The sequence below is a fragment of the Quercus lobata genome, chromosome 10 (genome assembly GCF_001633185.2).
Source record: "Quercus lobata isolate SW786 chromosome 10, ValleyOak3.0 Primary Assembly, whole genome shotgun sequence".
NCBI lineage: Eukaryota > Viridiplantae > Streptophyta > Magnoliopsida > Fagales > Fagaceae > Quercus > Quercus lobata.
The window spans coordinates 46,367,144-46,389,229 of NC_044913.1; the positions used below are offsets into that span (position 1 = coordinate 46,367,144).

Below are 22,086 nucleotides of genomic sequence, written 5' to 3' on the forward strand. Positions count from 1 at the left end.
CCAATAATTCAATAATTTTTCTTGTAAAAAATTGTAATATTTTGTGTTCTATTTTTATAAACAAAATAAAAAGATAATAAAAGTAGTATAATGATTTGATCATACTATATGTATTTACAAATTTGAAAAATATAATGACTAATATAGATATGCATGTTTCATGCCTACTCAAGAATGCAAATATTGCTTTGATAAATAAAAATACAAATATCCTTCAATAATTTTTTTTCTTTTACATTCTTAATAATGTTTTAAATCTTTCTTCTTCTTTTGTTGAATTTTGTTTCAACTGTTACAAAAGTAACTAAATTTGACAAAGAATATCTTATCTCAAATCATTTGTTTTTCATATAAATCTTAGAAAACTAACATCAAATTTTCATTTATAGTTAAATAATTAATACACCACTTAAAAGATTTAAACAATCTTGTTAGTAATCTTTTTAATTATATAGAATAATATTTTTAATATATAACTCGAAGAAGAATGTCGTCCTATATAAACCCAAAGAATAATTACATAGAACAATCTTTTTAATATATAACATGAAGAAGAATGTCAATTCCAAATAAACTATTGTTATTATTATTATTATTACTCGTTGATATCCCGCGTAATGCGTAGTACATTTTGATAAATTTAGTAAAAAATTATTTATGATCTATTGATTTTTAAGTCCAAAGGAAATGGAGATTTATATTTGACAAATGTTGAGACAAATAATCATATTACTCAATATTCATTGAATCTGACTCTTGCAATTCTGCATTGAAGTTAGTCTTATGCATAAAATTAAAAAGTTTTCTTAATTCCTATCTTTCCCATGACTTTTTAGATTCATCCATACCTATCCAAAGCATTTCAAATAATAAATGAATACAAATTATTTGAATTTTATTAATGCATCAAAATAAATGCATATGTCATTACTTAATAGTTTGATATAAATGCTAAATTTAGATGATATAGTCATTACTTAATAATTTGATATAAATGCTAAATTTAGATAAGTGGAAACCCAAATGAAAAAAATATCATACAATGCGCCACTTGGTAGCCACTTGGTAGAACCTCATGCTCTCGCACATCAGGTCTTTGCTTTTATATTTATATTGATTATTATTCAAAATAAAAATACTTTCTTATATAAAATTTATAAAAGTAATCATATAAATGCCTCTAATAAAAATAATTAATGTACAACTATAAATAATTAATATATGCATTTACTTCATTGGTTAATTCAATGAACTAATACTTTGACATAAATGCAAATTTTGTTGAGGTAGAAGCCTAAATACAAACAAACAAACAACAATAACAACAACAAAACCCTCAAGAAATGCTCTACATATAACTTCATACTCTCCCGCATGAGATCATTGCTTTTATATTTATATTGAATTGATTTTCTTTACTCATTAACGATAGCCGGAAGCTTCTTAGGAGAATATCAATGAAGGCTATCAATCACTACTATAGAGAAACAAACAAGTGTGCTAATGCACTTTACCAAAATGGGAGTCGGACAATCTCAAGATTTTGTAATTTTTGAAGATCCCGCTTCTGATGTTGCACTTTTGTTATATTTAGACAATTTGGGTGTGTTTTGATAGGCACAGTGTGCCTTGTAATCAAACTCTTCAGTTTGTAACGTATTTCCCTTGTTACCAAAAAATAAATAAAAATAAAAAACCTTCAATTTAAAGGCCAAGCGTGTAATTACAAGATCATTGCAGAAAGTGAGGAACTCATGACAGCTTATGACAACACAATCTCATAATATTCTCATAAATATTTTCCCCCAAAAAAAAAAAAAAAGGAAACAAAGGCAGTTGAGGACCTAGTAGAAAATAAAGCCTAGATCATTTCATCTCCCCTAACACAGAAAGGCGCTTTCAGATAAATATTGTTGTTCAGATTGATAACAGAGGGATGAGCAGAAAATAAAGCACACTGCATGACCCTTAATTCCAAGGGTTGCACATTGCACTGGAGATTATCTATACTGAAACTAGTAGTACTGATCTAGAACCTAACCAGACATCATCTACTTAGAATGCATTTTGATGAGCTTATTTCCATTGGCTTATTTTACAAAATCATGTGTGTAAGAAAAGAAAAAAAAACAGTACCTAAAAGAAATGAGACTTCAAAAAACATAAATAAACTAACTAAAATAAGTTGAAACCATAAACTCAACAAATAGACCCTAAATGTTATAAGCACGCGGTAATCAGCAAAACATTATATATCAATCACCTGAATCTTGAAGTCAATCGTTTCCATAAAGCAAATGAGATCGAGTTAGTAGAAAAATGAATCATCATATTTATTGTTGCCAACCCATGTTTGTCAAATGTCAAAAAATATATGTATATATATATATATATATGGGGGGAAAAGGAAAGAAAAGATCAAAGAAGTGATAACCTGAGAAAGGTCATCCTCACCAATGAACAATATCACAACAGCTGAAACCAGCAATCCTACACAACTCTCCTGACCCAAAAGGAATGATGGGATAAGACAAGAAAAGGAGAATGAATAAACATACATCGCATCGGCCATTTTCCAGAATATTACAACTATTGATATAAAATACAGCACTGTGTACCAAACATTGGACCGGAGTGCATTGTTGAGGGGTTTAATAATAACACTGGCTTTGCTATGTCAATCTCTTTCACCTCAAAACAAAACAGAGTATTAATCACTTTTCCAACTCTCCAATTGAGGGAATTGGCTCAATCTCATCGATAACCGCCACCATAAGGCTGCTGAGGCACATAACCACCTGTGCCCATCATGGGGTTGTAACCACCAGACATGTTTGATCCAGGAGGTAATCCAGTTGGTGCTTGCATATGGACTCCTTGCCCCATACCCATATTCATATTCATGCCCATGTTCATCCCCATTCTCATACCCATGGGTTGTTGATTCATGCCTCCGTAAGCCCCCATGCCCATGCCTGAACCAGGCCCACCACCCATACCCATATTCATACCCATACCCATGCCCACACCCATACCAGAACCCATCATAGGGGTTGGTGGAGCTCTGAGAGCACTTGCACCAGCACGACCTATCCCAGAACCAGATCCCATAGCTTTACCCATGTTGATCGTAGATGTTACAGGAGTTGCAGCAGGTTTTTCCATCCTCTTCTCCTTCCGATTAATGGCATCAAAATCAATTCCAATATCCGCCAATGGATTTATTTTAGCTGCATATGAAAATAAAATAAAAAATCATCCCAAAATCTCTCATACATAGTAGATATTCAGTCATCAATTGTAAGGAAACCATAATCATAATATTAAGATTTTAGAGCATAGAGCACTTACGTCCGGATATATTTAAATTGACTAGCCCTCTGCTTAGTGTATCAGTCCAAACAGTTGACTTGGTCTCAAACTTGTCCTTGGATGGTTGAGGAACTGTTGAAAGTGATCCTGATGAAGATGGAAGATTTTGCTGTAAATTCATGTGGTTGTTTGGTCCCAATTGAGGAAGCATATTACCAAGGAAATCATTATTTTGTTGTACAGCGGGTCCGGTGGTAGTTTGATAAGTGGCATGTGTAGCTTGTGGAGCTGCAGAACCCTGTAGTGCAAGGAAGTTCCCGCCGTTGAACTGTGCAGCAGGTCCAGTTGGTGCTTGAGAAGCCATATGTGAAGTGATGGGAGGTGCAGATCCTCCCTGTTGAGGATAAAAGTTTCCACCATTAAGCTGTGGAGTTGGTCCAGCTGGAGTTTGAAAAGGCATGTGTGAAGTGATGGGAGCTGTAGATCCTCCCTGTGGGAGGAAGCTTCCACTGTTGAGCTGTGCAGTAGGTCCAGCTTGAACCTGAGGAGCCATAGGTCCTTGCTGTGGATGAAAACTGCCATAAACATTTGCAGTTGGCTGTGCAGGTTGACCAGCTGGAGCTGAAAAGGCTGGCTGTGAAGTAAAAGCAGGTGAAGGAGCTGGCTGTGAAGTAAAAGCAGGTGAAAGAGCTGGCTGTGAAGTAAAAGCAGGTGAAGGAGCTGGCTGTGAAGTGAATGCAGGTGAAGGTCCAGAAGGTGGGAGGATGTCTGCCAGAATATCAGTGTTCTCCTGTGGACTTGACAGCTCCTGAGGCAAATACTGTGGGTTTGTTTGATGTTGAATAGTGGGGACGCTGGGCCCAGAGTAAGTAAGCCCCCCAAATGTGTCCCCAAAGTCAAAATTTGAGACCGTATCAGCCTTTGGCACACCAGGTTGGAGCGGTTCAGCACTCTGGTTCATGGTAGGTTGGAAGGAAGCAGAAGTCTGCTGTTGAGACGAGACACCATCAGTGGAAGGAATAGCTTTGAAAGGAGAGTCGCCAAATGGATCTTCAAAAGGCTGCACCAAGGGTAAACAGTTTCAATCAATTGGGATAACAAGTGCAAATTTCTATGATTTTTTTTTTTTTTTTGGGGGGTGGGGGGTGGGTGGGGGTGTAGGAAAAGAAATATCATGTCTACAATTTCAAATCCCAAATAATATCATCAGAAATTATATTAGAATGTTTCTTTCTTAATATTACATGATGATACTATGAACATGGCAAACAATAATAATTCTATATAGAAACAAAAATGGGACATGTAATTAGTAAATAGCCAGCTCTTTACTAACTTAAAGTCCAGTTTCAAGATACGGTCTACTTCATTGAGGATGAGCAGATTAAATTACGGACTACTTCATTAGAAACAAACCTGCCACTGAAAGGCTACACCAGATTAGCACACAGTATCACCGTAGTTTCATAAATAAGCCCATTAAATTCATTAAGGATGAAGATGAAAGGCATATCAATCTGTCATTAGTTAACTCAAGAAAAATAGTATTATAAAACTTTTTTGCATTTAACACATGATGCCTACCTGATTTACAACATTAGCAACTGATGGTGCCGCCACAAAAGTGGAAGATGGAGCAGAGTTTGTGTGAATATCAGCCTCAGAGGCTGTGGTAACAGATGTAGTTGGCACAATGGCTAATGAATCTGACAGAGAGCCAAGTAAGTCCATCTCAGCATTGTTTGAGGTAGCTGGAGCAGCTGAAAAAAGGGACAAAGTACAGTAATGAGTTTCCACCTGTGTAGCTGGTTTTCTGCAAGAGTAACCAAACAAATTTGGGTCCTATCTCCTCAGACACCATTATTATTTATAATTATATCAAACTCCAAACAGTAACAAGTCACAGTACTAATCACATAGAGGTACGCCGTATGCCACTCTAATCTCTTTTTCTTAATTTTAAGAATGGGGGCTGGTGGGGGTGACTAACTCCTTGTTACACTTAAATGATTAGGTCACCTGCTTCACATCATGTTAATTAACAGCAATTTCAGCCCTCATGAAAGTAGCAAAAAAAGTTGTTCTTAGAATATTGATAGGAGCTCAGTCAGGGTTAGGGTGGCCTTGATGTTTCAAGTGGGTTCTTGGATTAGGGAAGGCTAAGGTTTGGGTGTTTGAGCTCTTTAGGGTTTCAGTTATGTGTTATGGTTAGCAAGGTTTTGATGTTTCAAGATGGTTCTTGGGTTAGAGATGCGTAGGGAGTCACCACCTCCATTGGAAATGAAAAAATTAGAGAGAGATTTTAGAGAGAAATAGAGAACAAGAAGAAAACAATTCATCCATCTTCATATATGACTAGTACACTAGTACATGGTTACAATGCCCTATTTATACACTTCATGCCTCATTCGCATTGGCTATTACATGCTTCATTCCTATTAGCTCATGCCAAACTAACTCATTAGGCATGTGCTTGAATGAATTTCCATGTGTTCAATGTGTTAAATGCGCACTTGTCGAACTCCTAACTATTTAGAGATGTGCTAAATCAATTACAATGTGTTACAACTCCAATCAAGTCCATGCATGCAAGGGAACACAAACACAGGAGAAAGCAGTCCAAGTTGCAGCCCCTCCAATACACCATTAATGCTACTAAAATCATAAAAAATCAATGCAATCAAATGCATGTAGAAGCTTTCTCAAATTAATAGATTGAGGTTTCAGGTTTTGAAAGCTTGATTTTCTTGCTAAATAATCACTATGACTCTAGCCGTCTACAGACTTCACATGTGCACCGCCCACAAGCCCAATGATATTTTTAGTTTTGAAGTCAGCCTAATTATACACATGCACAACCACATCCAGACATGACAGGAGTTTCTGAAGAGTACAGCTCAAGTATTTTTCATCTCAAGCAACATGGTCACTTTTCTGTGAAGCAAAGACATGTAGGCCTGCTTTGCTCACGCTCAGTGCCAGCAGCTAGGCCTAGCACGAGGCAAGTGATTCATTTTTTGGATGGCAATACTAAGCTGCTAGAATTACTAAATGACAAAGCTTGTTTTGGTACATCTGCAAGTAATGAAACGACATTTTACACCTAATCATTTCAAATCCACATATTAATAAAGCTCAAATCCATACATAAATTGCATCAACAGAAAAATAATAAAATACATAAATTTCTCGTTTTCCTCATCTTTTAGCATAGCTTCTGCTCCTTCCTGTTCTAGCACTCATCCATTCTTTATTATTTGAAAATTATTCACACACCCAAGGGGATTCAAACCCCCTCAGAGGAAGTATAGACCTAATTTTTGCTCAAATGAACACTTGTGATATTATCAAGTCATTTAAACTAAAAACTGAAATCCAAATCCTTCTCTTTAAGATCACATTGCGACAGTTTAGGGAGCAATTCAGACTGGAACAGAAAAAGAACATATTTATATTGCTTTGTCTACCTGAAATTGAACCTCGAGGGTCAAATTCATCGAAAGCCTCAACTTCCTGGTTTTGTGGAGATGCTGAAGCACCAGGAGCAGTGGTTGCTTGGCTTGGAATATTGCTTACTGGTGAAGAATCTCTGGGAGCAGATGCCACTGGAGTTTCTCCACCCCTGACATCAAGAATACATCAGAATTGAATCAACTAGTATGTAATAGTCAAGGCAATAAAATGGTGCATTTTAATGCTGCAACATCTATACCTTTCACTGTGAACAGGGCTTCGGGACTCACTCACAGCTTCTTCATAACTTGGAGGAGCACCAATATTCTGTTCAGAAAATTTCCGATCGAGCTTCCTGCCAAAAGAATTTAAAGTATTTATACAATGAATGCTGCTTGGTCGGACAGTTGACAAGGTTGAGCTAAAAAACCCACTAACACCAACAAGTTGCCAATCCAACCACAAAGAATTTACCTTCCCTCCTGAGATTGGTCATCAGCTCTGGCACCACTGCCTCTGTAGGGGAAGAAATAAAAAATTAAAAAAAAAAAAAAGTAAATTTTCTAAATCAAGGATCTCATGAAGGCATCATATGCATGCTTACATTGCAAAGGGAAAATAAAATTTGTAAACCATCATTGCATTATAGTAATTCCATTTAACACAAACCACATAATCAAGGATCCAGGATAGTTCCATTTTATGAATTGAAGTAAGTTTGTTTTATTTTGGCGTTGCTGAATACTAAATATATTCAAGGAGGCTGTGCCAAATTATACTTCTTCAGCCTACACTTTCTCTGACATGAGGAAACCTCATCCATACCAGCAAAATCAACATGCATTTCTGTGATATAGTTGCTTCTTCAAAACTAAAATGACCAACCAAAAAAAAAACCCAACAATAGAAACTGCAATATCCTTTTTATTAAACTAATTATAAATATCTATACCAATAGACACATACCGAGAAGAATATTGACCATCATCATCAAAAGCACGGTCTTTGTCTCTGTCAGAGCTCCTACTTCTTGAGCCATATTGGTAATCATCAACACTTCGACTTCTTCCACGGTAATCATCATCCCTGTAACCATCTCTGCTACTGCGTTCATCATAATCTCTTCCATAACGATCTCCATCACGACTATTTGAGTCCCCATATCTGCCATACCGGTCATCATCCCTGTAGCCCATTTCTCTTTCTTTCCCATAACCATAACCATTCCTATCTTCATCCCTGCTTCCATAGCGGCCTTCATAACGATCATCCTCATATCTGTCACCATAGGAACCGGGCCTATACATTCCACCAGTTGATGAGGCGGTACGGAACCTGTTCTCATTAATGATAAACTCCCATTAAGGCGAGTAAAAAAAAAAAAAAAAAAACACTAGTGAAGTTCTAAACCTAGTGGATCATAAGCTTTTCCCTTCATTCTTATATCCAGACAAATTTTCAAACACAGATAATCAGATATAGCTATGCCTGGGTGCAAGGGAGGGAAAGAGGGGGAGAAAGGAGCTAAATATTTTCATAAGACAGTATACAAGAATTGCCAAGAAAGATTTAAAAATATAAGATGAGTAACACAAGAACAACGTTCTGTTTGTTTTGCTGTAGAATATTTACACGAAAATATTTTCACATTTTACGGTGTTTGTTTTGCAGTAAAATAATTAGTCAACTGTAAAATATTTTCAGTCAATGGAAAAATCAAAGGCAAAAATCTGTAAAATGTTTTATGCTTGAAAAAACGGTAAATCATTTTACACTTTCTTCTCCACTCTCACTCTCAACACTTTCTCAACTTCTCCCCCTCTCACTTTCTCAGCTCTTCTCTCCCACAACCCAGCCAGTCACTCACCCATTGCTCATCACCCTCCATCCCATGGTTCTTCTCTCCCTCTCCACCTCTCAACTCTCTCACTCACAAGGCCACAACCCTCTCATCTCCCTGGCCCATCTCCCTCACCCATCTCGCACAACCCATCTTGCACCGATGCCCACCCACTGATCGACACCACCCACCATCATCGGCGCTACCAAGCTTCATCACTGTCTCTTCTTTGCACAAACCCCCTCTTCTATTCTCTCTAGCACCATCCCTTGGGTCTGATTGACAAGCGGTGGTCTTGGGCTTTTGGTGGCTACTCCAATCTTGCCTCTGCTTAGATGTTCAGATTAGGTTCTTTATTCGTGGGTTTTTCTTTTTTTCTTTTTTTCTTTTTTTTGGGTTTCTGATTTGGGTTCATGGAGGGTTTTTTTGGCTTTCTGATCTGGATTTTTGGTTGTTGGTGGTTGGTGGCTGTTTTTTGAATGGTTGGTGGGGTTTGGTGGCTGGTTGTGTTTTGGTGGCTGTTTTTTCTTCCCAATGCAAAGTTTTGGGTGGTGGTAGTTTGTGCAACTATGCTTGCTTTTGGTGGGTTTTGAGAACTATGAAAAAAAATTTCGTTTTACAATGAAACAAACATTGGAAAATGATTTCTACTGTATTTTCAAGTACGCAATCAAACACAGTAAAATGAAAATGTTTTAATGAAAATATTTTACATTTGCAAATTTTTTTTTTTTTTTTTTGATAAGTATACATCTGCAAATATTTTACTTTGAAACAAACAGAGCGTAACATGAAAAATCCACTTGGAGAAATCTAAAGGAAAAAGTGCACTGACTCATCCAAAATGGATTAGTAACTGTGACAATCTTAGCTCAGTTATCTATTAGAGAGTAACATGAGAATACCACTCTTAGAATCCAATTGCAGAATGATAAATGAAAAGTAGACAGATCCATCTGATGTGTTACATGACAGAACAAAAACAAATATGGACTCCTTATAAGACTACTTATAAACAACATACCTTTCAAACTGTACTGAAAATTTAAGGAACAATATATCATAAAGACTTCACAAAATTTGAAGAGTTGTAACTTAATAGAAAGCTTTAAAAAATAACTTCTAGAAAATTTACTTGCCTGATAATAAAATAAAATAAAAAATGAGGTAACTGTTTCTTTTCTTTTGGGATGGTGTGATTTCAACATGAAAATGGAAACTAAAGATATGGGTCAAAACTCTAAAACAGCAGGAAATTGAAAGAGAATAATAATAATAAGATAAGTATAACATCTATACCCTATAAGTTTAAATTGGCTTCTAAATCAGTCCCTTAACTATCAAAACTTGCAATTTACACACTTGAGTATTACAACAATATCAATGTGACCCTTCTGTTAGAATCTTGCCGTAAACCCACACAAACATGTTGGACAGAAAGAGAAATATACGATATTGTCTTGAGGCAAGTTAACATTGAAAATGTAACGGAACATAATGGAAGGTGCAGATTGACAACATTGTAATAGTCAAGAGTGTAAATTGTAACTTTTGAAAGGTGCGGGACCGATTTAGAAGAGACCCCAAACTTAGAGAGTATAGAGTTCATTTTAGCCTAAATATAACTTCAAGCTGTGACATCATGGTAGCACATGACTAATTCTAAAATGACATGGTGAACAGTAAACCAGCGATACAAGAATGGAAACATTTTAGCCAACTCTTTCTAAGAAGTAAGAACAAACTTACTTATCCCTATTAGCAGCTGCCTTCTGTCTAACTTCAATTATCCTTTCTTTATCATTCACTAGGACCACAAGACTCTGAGATTTCTTCCTGACATTGCTTCCCTGGTCCCTTCCACTGGAATCAATATACTGAAAATCGGACAACGTCTGCCACACAGAAATATAAACTTATCAATAACACAATAACACAGTGCATACATCTCAAGTTGAACAGGAAGTCTTCTAACAATAAATCAAACTATGGACAATCACATAGCACTGAGGAACTGGGAATTACTTGTATTTGATATGCATGTTCCCTGATCTCATCTATGACACGCTCGGACCCATGGCCTACTAGGTACTCCAAAACAGTCAAAGCCTGAAGTTCAACACAATTATAATTTTAGTTACAACATCACAATGTAATGTGGGAATGAAAAGCAGCAGATGCTAAACAAATAAAGTACCAAATACAAATCAAAATCCAAGGTCCAGCCTGAAATTGAGGAATGAACATGAAGGAGTGATTCCCCAGAGAAATGATTTTTTTTAGATTCCAATACCATAACCATTTAGTAAAGATAGAGAAGACAGACAGTGTAGAAATCACATGGAAGTTGGAAAGAAAACCAAATACGTAGCATCCACAAGTTAACTTAAAAAAAATAAAAAAATAAAAAAATCATAAAAATTGCAAACCTTATAGACATGCCGCCAGTTCTTGCCAGTATCATTAATCCGTTTCCAGATTACTGCCATGATCATCTGGTATTCGTGACTGATATTTAAAGCAAACAAATTTACTTTAGAAAGAAATAAAGAGCGAGAGAAATAGGAAATAAGAAAAGGAACTACATTGGAACAAGATACGCAAGTGAATTAAAATAAAAGGATGGTTGAAGCTTACTAGTTTCTGGTTGCCATTGCAATATCTGCAAGAAGTGATCCATGAGGACCCCAGGGCTCATTGCTAGTAGAATCAAGAACCTAAAAGGGTAAATTAACAGAAATTTTAATTCACTCAGCTTGCATATTAAGTCACATGGTATTGCATTTCAAGATCATCTATACTCCATCTAGTTGACAAGGAGCAATAGCCTAATACAGAAGAGTGATAATCACCAGACAAAGATCTTTCAATAATAAACATAGGGACAATACATGGGCAATTGTTGTTCAATCTCACCACCATTGCCCCCAGACATTGACGGGGACGAATCAATCAAAGTTTTGAAAACCCAAATAAGCAAAAAAATTAAAGGAAATCTTTTTACCTTCTGTTCAATTCCAGGGACTTTAAGCACTTTCTTATTCACCTCTCTTTTACTGTAAGAAAAGCAGTAAAAAATTAACGTCTTAGGCAATTGTTGTCATATAATAATAGAGAAACAAGATATAATGAATGAATAAACAAGACTAAACTCCGAAAACTGACTCTGAAACTATCCAAAGAATAATCTTTTCTCACCAATATTGCCAATGATGAATCAAGAAAACAGAACACTCAAATAGCAATGAGATTACCATGATAAGAAACTACATAATAAGAATCACAGTTAAGACTTACAGATCCCTAACGGTTTGATCAAAGACCTTCTTCATTGTAGCTGTTGTTCAAATAAATCAATACTCTATGGTAGCAGCGTAAGTTGCACAGTCAACTTGAAATGAATCTCGCTTCAAATATTCTTCATGCACTGTATATAAGGAAAACTTAATCAAAAAGACTTCAATGATAACAGTAAAGCTTAACAATTGAAAAAACCAATACCCAATAAGATATCCAACATATACATATGTAAGTTACACGCACACCCAAATGGGATTTGAACCCTGGACGTTATAAGACTTCAAGATAACAATGAAGCTTAACAATAGAAAAAACCAATACCCAATGAAGCTAGACTCTTTTTATACATATATATATATAATTTTTAATAGTTGGAAGAGGGGGGATTTGAACCCCAAAAATCTCGGTTAAAAACACCAACAAGGCTCGATATTTGAGCTAAAACTCATAGGCAATATCAAGAGTTTTTACCCTCTTCTGACTAATTACAATACTTTCAAATCTTAGAACCCCGCTTCACTCGACCTTTGAAAAACATGGATTAATCATAATTAGTAGCTAAAAAGGTCGTACCCAGGACACAAAGCTCCCATTTTCATGGGGTCTAGGCAGCCTTAGGGTGATTTCAATTACTAGCTAAAGAAAATGACAGATTAATTTATGACTAGTCCAAAAATAAAAGTAATATAGACTAGTCCAACCACATGAAATCAAATTTTTTACATATAAAGAAAACGAAAAATATAATAATAAAATAATAATAAAAACACACACACACACACACACACAAAACAGAATATTCACAGTAATATTTCGCCGGCTTTGACTACTTCCAATCCAGCAATCAACAATTCAAATAACATCGAAAATTAAATAAAAATAATAAAAACTCAATCCACCTCACAATATTTGATTCTTCAACCAAAAAAAAAATTAATTTTAAAAATCAACAAATCGTAGAGATAAGCACAAAAAAACTAGCTGTACAACAATGAGCGTGGTTTGTTTCTGTGTGCACAACAAACAATAAAATGAAATCAAAATTCAATTACAAATCTCGTAAAAACGAAACAGAATTTCGATTTCAGCCAATCATTTCTCAATTCAAAATCTCGTAAATTTTTTTAAAATATAAAAATTTGCAGTGTGGCTGATCCAGATATTTATATATATACAAGAAAATGTTTGTTTTATTTTAAATGTGATAAAAAAAAAAAATGAAAGCAAAAAGAAGAAGAAGAAGAAATGAAGAAAGAGAGAGGAAGAGAAATCAGATCTGAAATCAGATCGAGATGGAAATGAAGGAACGTACCTGATGTTTCTGATCCAATCAATGGATCTGAGAGATAGACAGAGAGAGACAGAGAGAAGCTTTGCTTTCTTTCAATGTATTATTGTTATGACAGAGAGAGAGAATATTGGGAGCAGAGAGAGCGAAGGAAGGAGAGAAGCCAAAAATGAGGAAATCTGAGTTTTTGAAAGGAATTGCAAATTTTTGTTGAATGGTAATTTGGTTGTGTAGAAAGTTTTAGAGCCGCTGTGTGTGTGTGTGTGTGTTTGAGGAGAAAGACAGAAAGAAAACGAAAGATGACGCGAGAGAAAGACAGCGCAACATACACGCAGAGAATTATGGGTTGGCTTTTTTTATTGTTTTCTTTTTTCTACCTTTCTTTTGTTTTTTTTTTTTTTTTCTTTTTATTTAGAGAGGTCATTTCTAACTTGAGGAGGGTTGAGGAGAATGTGGAGTTTGATTCACAACTTCACATACATCAAAAAAAAAATATCAAGTATTAACCATTAGCATTGAGTTTGCTAAAAATATCCAAAATGCTTATTTAGCACGCTAAACAACAAAAATATTAACTCCATTTAGAGTTCCAATTGGGGTAAAAAAATTTTACTTCGCTGCAATAATATGCTTCTAGTAGTAAATCATTACACCAATGTTACTTTTTCTTCTTCGTCGCTCTCTCTCTCATCCCTCTCTCCTTAAATGCAGTCTCTTTCTCTCATGCCTTTCTCTTTAGTATTCGATGGGTTACCGGTGATGGTGGGTTTTAGTATGGGTAGTGGTGTTGGCTTGTAGGTTGCATTGCAAGTTTTAGCATGGATCTTTATCTTCTCCTTCCATTATGGTTTGCGTCGTTGTAGTGGTCTTGGGTTGCAGTATGACGGTGTTGAGATGGGATATAGGGTAAATTGTGAAATAGTGTGATAACAAACTAGGGGTGGCAAAATAAGCTCAAACCCATTTGCCCACCCAAACCCACCCAATTATTAGTGGGATTAAATGGACATCAACCCAATTGAACCCAGTAATTATTGGGTTTTAACTAAAAACTCATTGAACCCCATTTAACCCAAAAACAATACACCCAAATTCAACTCAGCCCTTCCAAAAAAAAAAAAAAAAAAAGAAACCCAACCCTCAAAGTCTCAGACGTTTTAGGTTTCCTACATTTTCTTACCAACCAAACATGTCGAAATATGTAGCTCACATCTTTGTCGGCTTTGACTTCCTCGGTTGCGCCGTCGATGGCCTTGGCGACTCCGTCTCCCACTCCGTCGACTCCTCTATCCACCCCAGCTAGATCTCCATCTCCCATATCTCCGACGACCCTTGCTCCAAGCTCAGCCGTAACCCTCTCTGGAATTGCGTTGGCATTGCTGCCATCAAGGTCATGAAGATGCTCGGAATTCGATTCGTCGACCTTTCCCTCTCTCTCCACAAAGGCCTTCCTTTAGGTTTCGGACTCAGATCCAATGCCGCTAGCGTCGCCATGATCGCTGTCAACAAGATTTTTGGTGGGAAACTCAGCTTTGAGGAGCTCGTACTAGCGGGATTGAAATCGAAAGAGAAAGTTTCGGGTTATCATGCTGATAATGTTGGCCTAACGGGAAATTTGAGATTGTACTCTGTGTTTGGTTGCTAAGAAACTATAGGAAAGTGAACTGGGAAAGGGATAGAGAGAAAAAGAAATTTTGGATTTTTTTTTTTTTAATTGAATTGCCTAATAGGAACTAAACTTTAGTGACATTTTGGTAATTTTGATAATTGGGTAATTGGTTGAGTTGGGGTTTACCTATAATAATTGGGTTGGGTTGGATTTAGATTAAAAGCAATTAGTTAAATGGGTATTAATAGGTAAATGAGTTTTATATACCTAACCCAATTATGTCCACCCCAAACCCACCCATTTGCCACCCCCATAACGAACATAGTATTTTGGTTTCCTAAAATAGCTTTTTTTTTAGCATCCGAATATTAGAGATACCATTATCACCAAGCTATCTAGTTAAAACCGTATAACCGTACTTATTGTTATTAAAGATAAGTTACATAACTGTATATATATATATATATATATATATATATATATATTCAAATATAAATTATATTTCTTCCTTTCATATTTGAACCATGTCCCTTTAATTATTTGTAATAAGTACTTTGTTTCCTAATGGTTTGAAATTTTTGTTAAACACTTAAATATTTTACTTTTATGTTGAAATTTATAGAAGTCCTAACAGTAACTTGAAAAATTCTTAATTGGAAAACTACTTAGCTTTTAAATTTATGAAAAATTATTCTATAATAAAATGTATGAGAAATATTACAATTGCACCAAAATTAAGGGGATTATGAAATCAACCATAAATTTAATTAATCTATATCAAAGATAAAGTATTGAATCAAAGAATTTATAGAAAAATATATTGCAAAATTTTAAAAGTCCATATTTTTCCATATATTTGTTTTAATATATTTTTATGTGGGGTTGGGTTCAAGTTACACCTGGTGTAACTCTAAGTAATATTACACCACTCAATAACTTATTATTGAGTTCATATTTTGAAAATCTAACCGTTGAATTATATGTTTTATATGTTCTTAACATGCATACCAAATTTCATACTAATCAAATGTAATTTACCATTTAATCCATAAGCTAATGTTTTATGCATTATTTCAAACTACAAAAATTTGAATTTAAATAATTGATTGATGACATGGTTATTGATCTTTGATTACCTTGAAATTTTGTAAGCATGGAGAATATATAATAATAATGTAATCTAATGGTAAATTTGTCAAAATTTGCATCTAATTAAAAATTATTGGTTGATGTAACATTGCTTAGAATTACACAAAATGTAACTTGAACCTAACCCTTTTATGTGGTAGGTTTTGAAAAAGAAATGACTTCCTCTCAATTCTATTAAGTGATTGTTTGATATCAGTTTTTATTTGGCCTTTTGCTTTTTACATTTTACTAAATTATACTTATACTTTGAAAAATAATGTTTTAAAAATTACACATAAATGAAAAAGCTGTGGCAAATGGTGCCTAAGTTTATTAAATTTATGTACGACGGAGAACTATAACTATTGTGAGTGCAAGTGAAGGCATCATAAGTAAGTTTCTTATTACTATAATTTAGCATCAAGGATTAACATTATGTCAATATCCCTTTGCAACAGTGATTAATAAACTTACTAGATCAATTCAATAGGAAGTCCCTTGGTTTATTCCTTTTGTGGATGATATAATTTTAATGGATGAAACTAAAAGTAGAGTTAATGTCAAGTTAGAAATTTGGTGTGATGTTTTAGAATCTCAATACTTTCAATTAAGTATGATTGAAACAAAATACATGGAATGTAAGTTTAGTAAAAGTGGAAACAAACATGAAATGACTTTTTATCCCTCAACTAAACAAAACCCTCAGATGATTTGGTCATATTAAGGGGAGAGCGATTAATGCACTAGTGAAAAAATGTAAGTTGATGGAACAATAATAAAACAAGTTTGGCAACAAACTTAGTTGTAACCTAAGGTTACAACTCCACTATATTTTTTTAGGATGTGAATGCTGACAAATCCATCATTTAATTACATTTTCTTCTTATATCGTTCATGCTTACAAATTTTCTAACAAATAAAAGATCACTAGTTATATCATCAATCAAATATTTAAATTTCAAGTTTTTGTAATCTAAAACTATGCATAAAAAATAATTTTATGGATCAAATAGTAAATAACATTTGATTGCCACGAAATTTGACATGTGTGTTAAAAGTATAAAAAAAAAAAAAATGTAATTCAATGCTTAAATTTTCAAATTATGTATTTATGCTAAATTTTCAGTGAAAGTTGTAGAATTAAGCTATAACAAAGTTTGTAGCTAAACTTTGTCTAAATGGAAAAAAGGTAGGGGGTGACAAAAAATAACATTAGCAAAAATTGTAAAAAAGTACAAGTCAATTAAAAAAGTAATCGAGAGTATTAATTCATGATAGAATATAATGTTAGGGAAGAATACATGTTACCAATCTTCTTCTTTTTTAGAGAGTTTCAACCTATGGCATCCACTCTTGATAATAGCTCTTTATAATCAGATCAAGACACCAATCAGTTTTGGGTGTAGGCGAGGATTGAACCCCAAATCTCTTATACAATTATTGAAGACTTTACCAACAAAGTTAGCTGGAGCCCACTACATGTTACCAATCTTAACTTATCTTCTAGCATATCAAAAAAACTATTTTATCTTTATCTATTTAATCACCTCACTTTACTATATACCGTAAATCAAATATTTTATTTTTACATAATTACATATGACCATTAAAATAATATAAACAACTTAACATTACTTTTTTTTGAGAGGGACTTTCAATCTATGAAACCATCAGATACTTTACCAGTTGAGCTAACTAGAATCCACAACAACTTAACATATTAATTTCTCTATAACTTTTTTTCCTCTCTCTCTCTCTCTCTTGCTCTCTAAATAAATGGATTAAATAATAGTAGCAACATGTTACACTAGTTTGCTACTAATAGCGTGTATAGATTAGCAACTAGTTTGATTATAATTTTTTTTTTTTTTTTTAGAAGAAGTTTGATTATAATCTGTGTAGAATATAACCAACATAATTTTTTTTAATAAAGAGATTGAACCAACGCACAAACTTAAAGAATCAAAAGGTTGGCGTTTATTCATAAAAGAATAAAGGACGTTGTTTTTTTTTTTTTGGAGTATTATTTTAATTAGTATCTATGGTGGGTGGGACTCACTTTTTCTTTCTTTCTATTTCTATTTCATTGCTTTTTCTACTTTGGAGAGGTTGTAATAATAATGCTGGAAAAAGTGGGGAGCCGGAATGCTGGATTTGGTAAAATATCACCCACGTCGTTACCAAAACTTTTACCTACTTTTTTACTACCCTTTGTTTTCTTCTTTGCAGGCAATAAAGTCATTGGAGAAATGACTTTATTGCTTAAGCCGCCGCCACCACAATCACCAAATTTGTAATCTACCACCATCAACGACGCTCGTAGAAACTCACCTCATTGCCACTACCAATAAAGCTATCTCCTCGTTGATTCGCTTTGTCGCTGATTCACTAATAAGGTTGATCCCCTAATTAATGATCCTACAATGCCTAGCAACCCACCATCTTTCATCTCAACAATTTTGAGAGAGAGAGAGAGAGAGAGAAGATAGATGGTTAGTTGTTCAACTCAAGGGTTTTGGTGATGAAGCTGAAAGAGGAGAGAAAAAAAAAAGGAGTAGTGATGCTATAGTGATAGCTATTAGTAGCAAATCATCGTAGCATTTTTGTAAATTTTTTTACATTTGGCACATTGGATGGAGTTTCTTTTATGTTATTTGGTTTGTTAAAATAGTATTTTACGTGTTTTAGCACACTATGGGCATTTGCAAAAGTTTCTTCTTTTCTTGTCTTTTCTTTTTCTTTTGGGGGAGTGGGGAATCTTCTCTCTTTTCATTTTAGGTCTTGATTTTCCATCATTCATCGATCTATACATTTAATTTACACTCAATTTTTTTTCTTTTTAATTAATGGAAAATATATTTACTTTTTAAAATATTTTCAATTTGCATTTGGTTGTGAGATTTAAGATCTAGAAATTTTTTTTATAGAAGATTTAGAGGTTTAAAAAAATTATTTTTTTCCGTTATATAAATTTTAGCCATACATTATTGTTTTGGGTTATTAAAGACAATAGAGAGAATTATGGTATATTTGGTACACTGAATGAGGATTACGACAGGAATTGTAATCTTTATTACTAGCAATAAAGTGTGTTGCAATGTAATAACTAAATCTATTCATTGGTTTGGTTGTGAGTTATAATATTAGAATGAAACTTAACATTTTTTTAGGAAATATCTTACTCGTACAATTATATCTCCTTAAAAATTGTTATTCTTAAATTTAAGAGAGATATGTGTTATTTTTTATAATTTTTTATTTTTATAATTGTTAGATGTATATGGAAAGTTTACTTATTTGGAAATAAATTAAGTTTTGAAATTATTGCACTTACTAAGAAATAACTAATACAATCTTTTAAAGAGGAATAGTTATTCCTCATATTGAAAAATAACTATTCATAAGGAATGACTACTCCTTGTAATAAAAACATAACCAAACTAAAGAATAACTAAATCATAGAAATAACTATTACATTACAACGCTTATTACAGTCTACCAAACATGTCCTTAGTTCTAGCAAATATAACTTATATAATAGGAGTGAAATAACATTCTATGATTAGTTTAAATTCACATATTAATAATTTTTTGAATTTAATGACAAATTCAATAATAACAAATTTTGTAACCTTTGATAATTCATTTAATCCATTTAAATTATAGCACTAGATACCATGAACCTCAAGTTAAATAATATCTTATTTATTTGATATATGCATCATTCTTGTAAAATCGTGCCCATCCCATAGTTATGTAGGATTCATAATTTGTGTGATAGAGTCAATAATTTGATAGTTATATATATATATATATATATATATATATATATCACACAAATTATGAGTCAATAATTTGATAGTTATAGTGGGAGAGGGAGGATTTGAACCATGTATAATTTTGTTAAAACACCAAAAAATATCAATTAGTTGACCTATAAAACTCTTGGCATGAGATGAGATATTATTACCCCCAAAAAATTGAATAATTTTTCAACTAGAGATGATTCATATATATATATATATATAATTTTTTTTGAGTAAAAGATGATTCATATATTGGATCCAATAGATTAGTGTATTAACTCAATCCAAAATCAAACCCCATCTTTGAGTGAATCTAACACTAATTATTAGAATTCAGTCACGCTTGATGATTTTACCAAATCCAAGCTACGTGTAATTCCAGTTTTTAGGAATCAAATATCTCAACTAGCTTGGACTACCACCACAGCTTTAGTTATTTTCTTCCTTATGAGCAAAAGAACAAGGTTTGCAGTGGAATTCAATTTAGAGTTCATTATGTTCGTACGATTTCACTTCTATTCATGTCATCTATTTTTATTTTTATTTTTTTGGTTGGAAAACCAGATATTATACTTTATTAACTCAATGTCAAATGCATTAAATTTTTTTTTTTTTTTTTTTTTTTTGAGAAGGACATCTTCATGAAGCTGATCTGTTGTTGTTATTCACAGGATTTTTATTTTTATTTTTTGAGAAGGACATCTTCACGAAGCTGATATGTTGTTGTTATTCAAATATAAATGTGGTAACTTTTTCTTCTTCTTTTTCCTGGTAAGTCTGCTTTGAAAGCAAGAAAAACAAAAAATAGGTCAAAATGGGTTTTTGATTAAACTTCAACATGATGTACCTTGTATCATCGGTCCATTCAATGGCTTTTGTTGAGAACCAACACACACCTTGGACAAGAGGGTTCAACGGGGAAGTCACATGGAGACAGGGGTCATGCCCCCATAATTTTGCAAAACCTTTGAATATATTATACTTGTATATACAAAATTTGTAGATAGGCATATGGTACCAATCAAATTTAAAATTATGTATATACTCATCTACAAATAAATATATTTTTCTAAAGAGTTAGATTTCAAGTTATAACTATAATTTTGTCAACGTTATACTCCTTAAAAAAACTTTTCATTTGAATGTGTTTTTTGAGAAATCCATCATTGAATTACATTGTTTTCTTATACTTGACATGCTTGTAAAATATTAAAATTATCAAAGATCCATAACTATCTCCTCTATAAAATGTAAAAATTTCAAGTGTTTTAAACTTTGAAATTGTACACAAAAATGACTTTATGGATTGGATATTAAATAAGATGTCATTCATTATCATGAAATTTTGACGTACGTTTTAAAAATAAAGAGAACATGTAATTCAATGGTAGTATTTTCAAAATGTATATCCATTAAAAAAAAAATTTAAAAGAGTTTCAATATATGACGTATGTTTTTTATAATAACTCTTTATCATTAGACCAAGATACCAATTTGTTATACCCCATAATGTTAACAACGTATTGAATTAGGTAAAACTTAATCCTTCCATTTTATACATACATACATACATATATATATATATATATATATATATATATATAAAAGAGAATATAAGATTACTTTCTTTCATTTAAAAAACATCACAAATCTTTAGTGATATGTCATATCTCCTAACCATTTAAATTGATAGGCATTCTTTGAAGGGAAAATTGCACTAATCTCCCTTAAGGTATTATTATTGAAATTACACTATTTTTAAATCATTCACAAACCTCACATTGCTTTTCAATTAACTACACTAAACTCCCCTTGCAACTTAAAATTGATTCACTAACGGATATTTATAAAATTATAATAAAAATATTATATTTCCACTTTTACCCAACTTTTGTGAAATCACATTTTATCCTCTCACTTAAAAAAAAAAAAAAATTGCTATTTGAGAGAGAGAATAAAAAAAGTATAAAAGAGAGAAGAATTATATGAATAATTAAAATATATGCTAATATGGTTTAAATAAAACTCAAAACACCCAGCGTACTCTTAGTGTAATGGTTACCCTACAAGTAAAGGCCAAGATTTAGATTTTGAAGAAAAAACTTTATATACATATACACTTAAATTAAATTAAATGAAAAATCTACTACATCATTTTGAACTTATTTGGAATGTTAGTGGCCAAAAGAGCTTGCCTTATAAAAGGATGAACATCCAAATTTTTAAACACGAGGCAAAATTAAAATGACCATACTTAAAAAGGTTCGATGTATAATTAATTTAGTCAAATCATTGGTTGGTTAGAGGGTGACCTATCAATCATTGATGGTCCCTCCCTTGAACTGATCAC

The 22,086-nt window shown here is 33.1% G+C and overlaps 1 protein-coding gene across 1 annotated transcript; it reads right to left on the reverse strand.

The window, feature by feature from the left end:
• Positions 1-2,361: 2,361 nt before the first annotated feature.
• LOC115963158 (clathrin interactor EPSIN 2-like) lies at positions 2,362-13,523 on the reverse strand. Its single transcript, XM_031082056.1, has 14 exons — positions 13,218-13,523; positions 11,903-12,032; positions 11,610-11,661; positions 11,243-11,322; positions 11,035-11,113; positions 10,631-10,714; positions 10,355-10,500; positions 7,732-8,100; positions 7,240-7,281; positions 7,025-7,120; positions 6,780-6,934; positions 4,897-5,072; positions 3,352-4,372; positions 2,362-3,230 (listed from the first exon to the last, which is right to left on the reverse strand). The coding sequence occupies exons 2-14, from the start codon at positions 11,935-11,937 to the stop codon at positions 2,755-2,757; spliced, it is 2,811 nt and encodes a 936-aa protein (XP_030937916.1). The 5' UTR covers positions 11,938-12,032; positions 13,218-13,523; the 3' UTR covers positions 2,362-2,754.
• Positions 13,524-22,086: the final 8,563 nt, after the last annotated feature.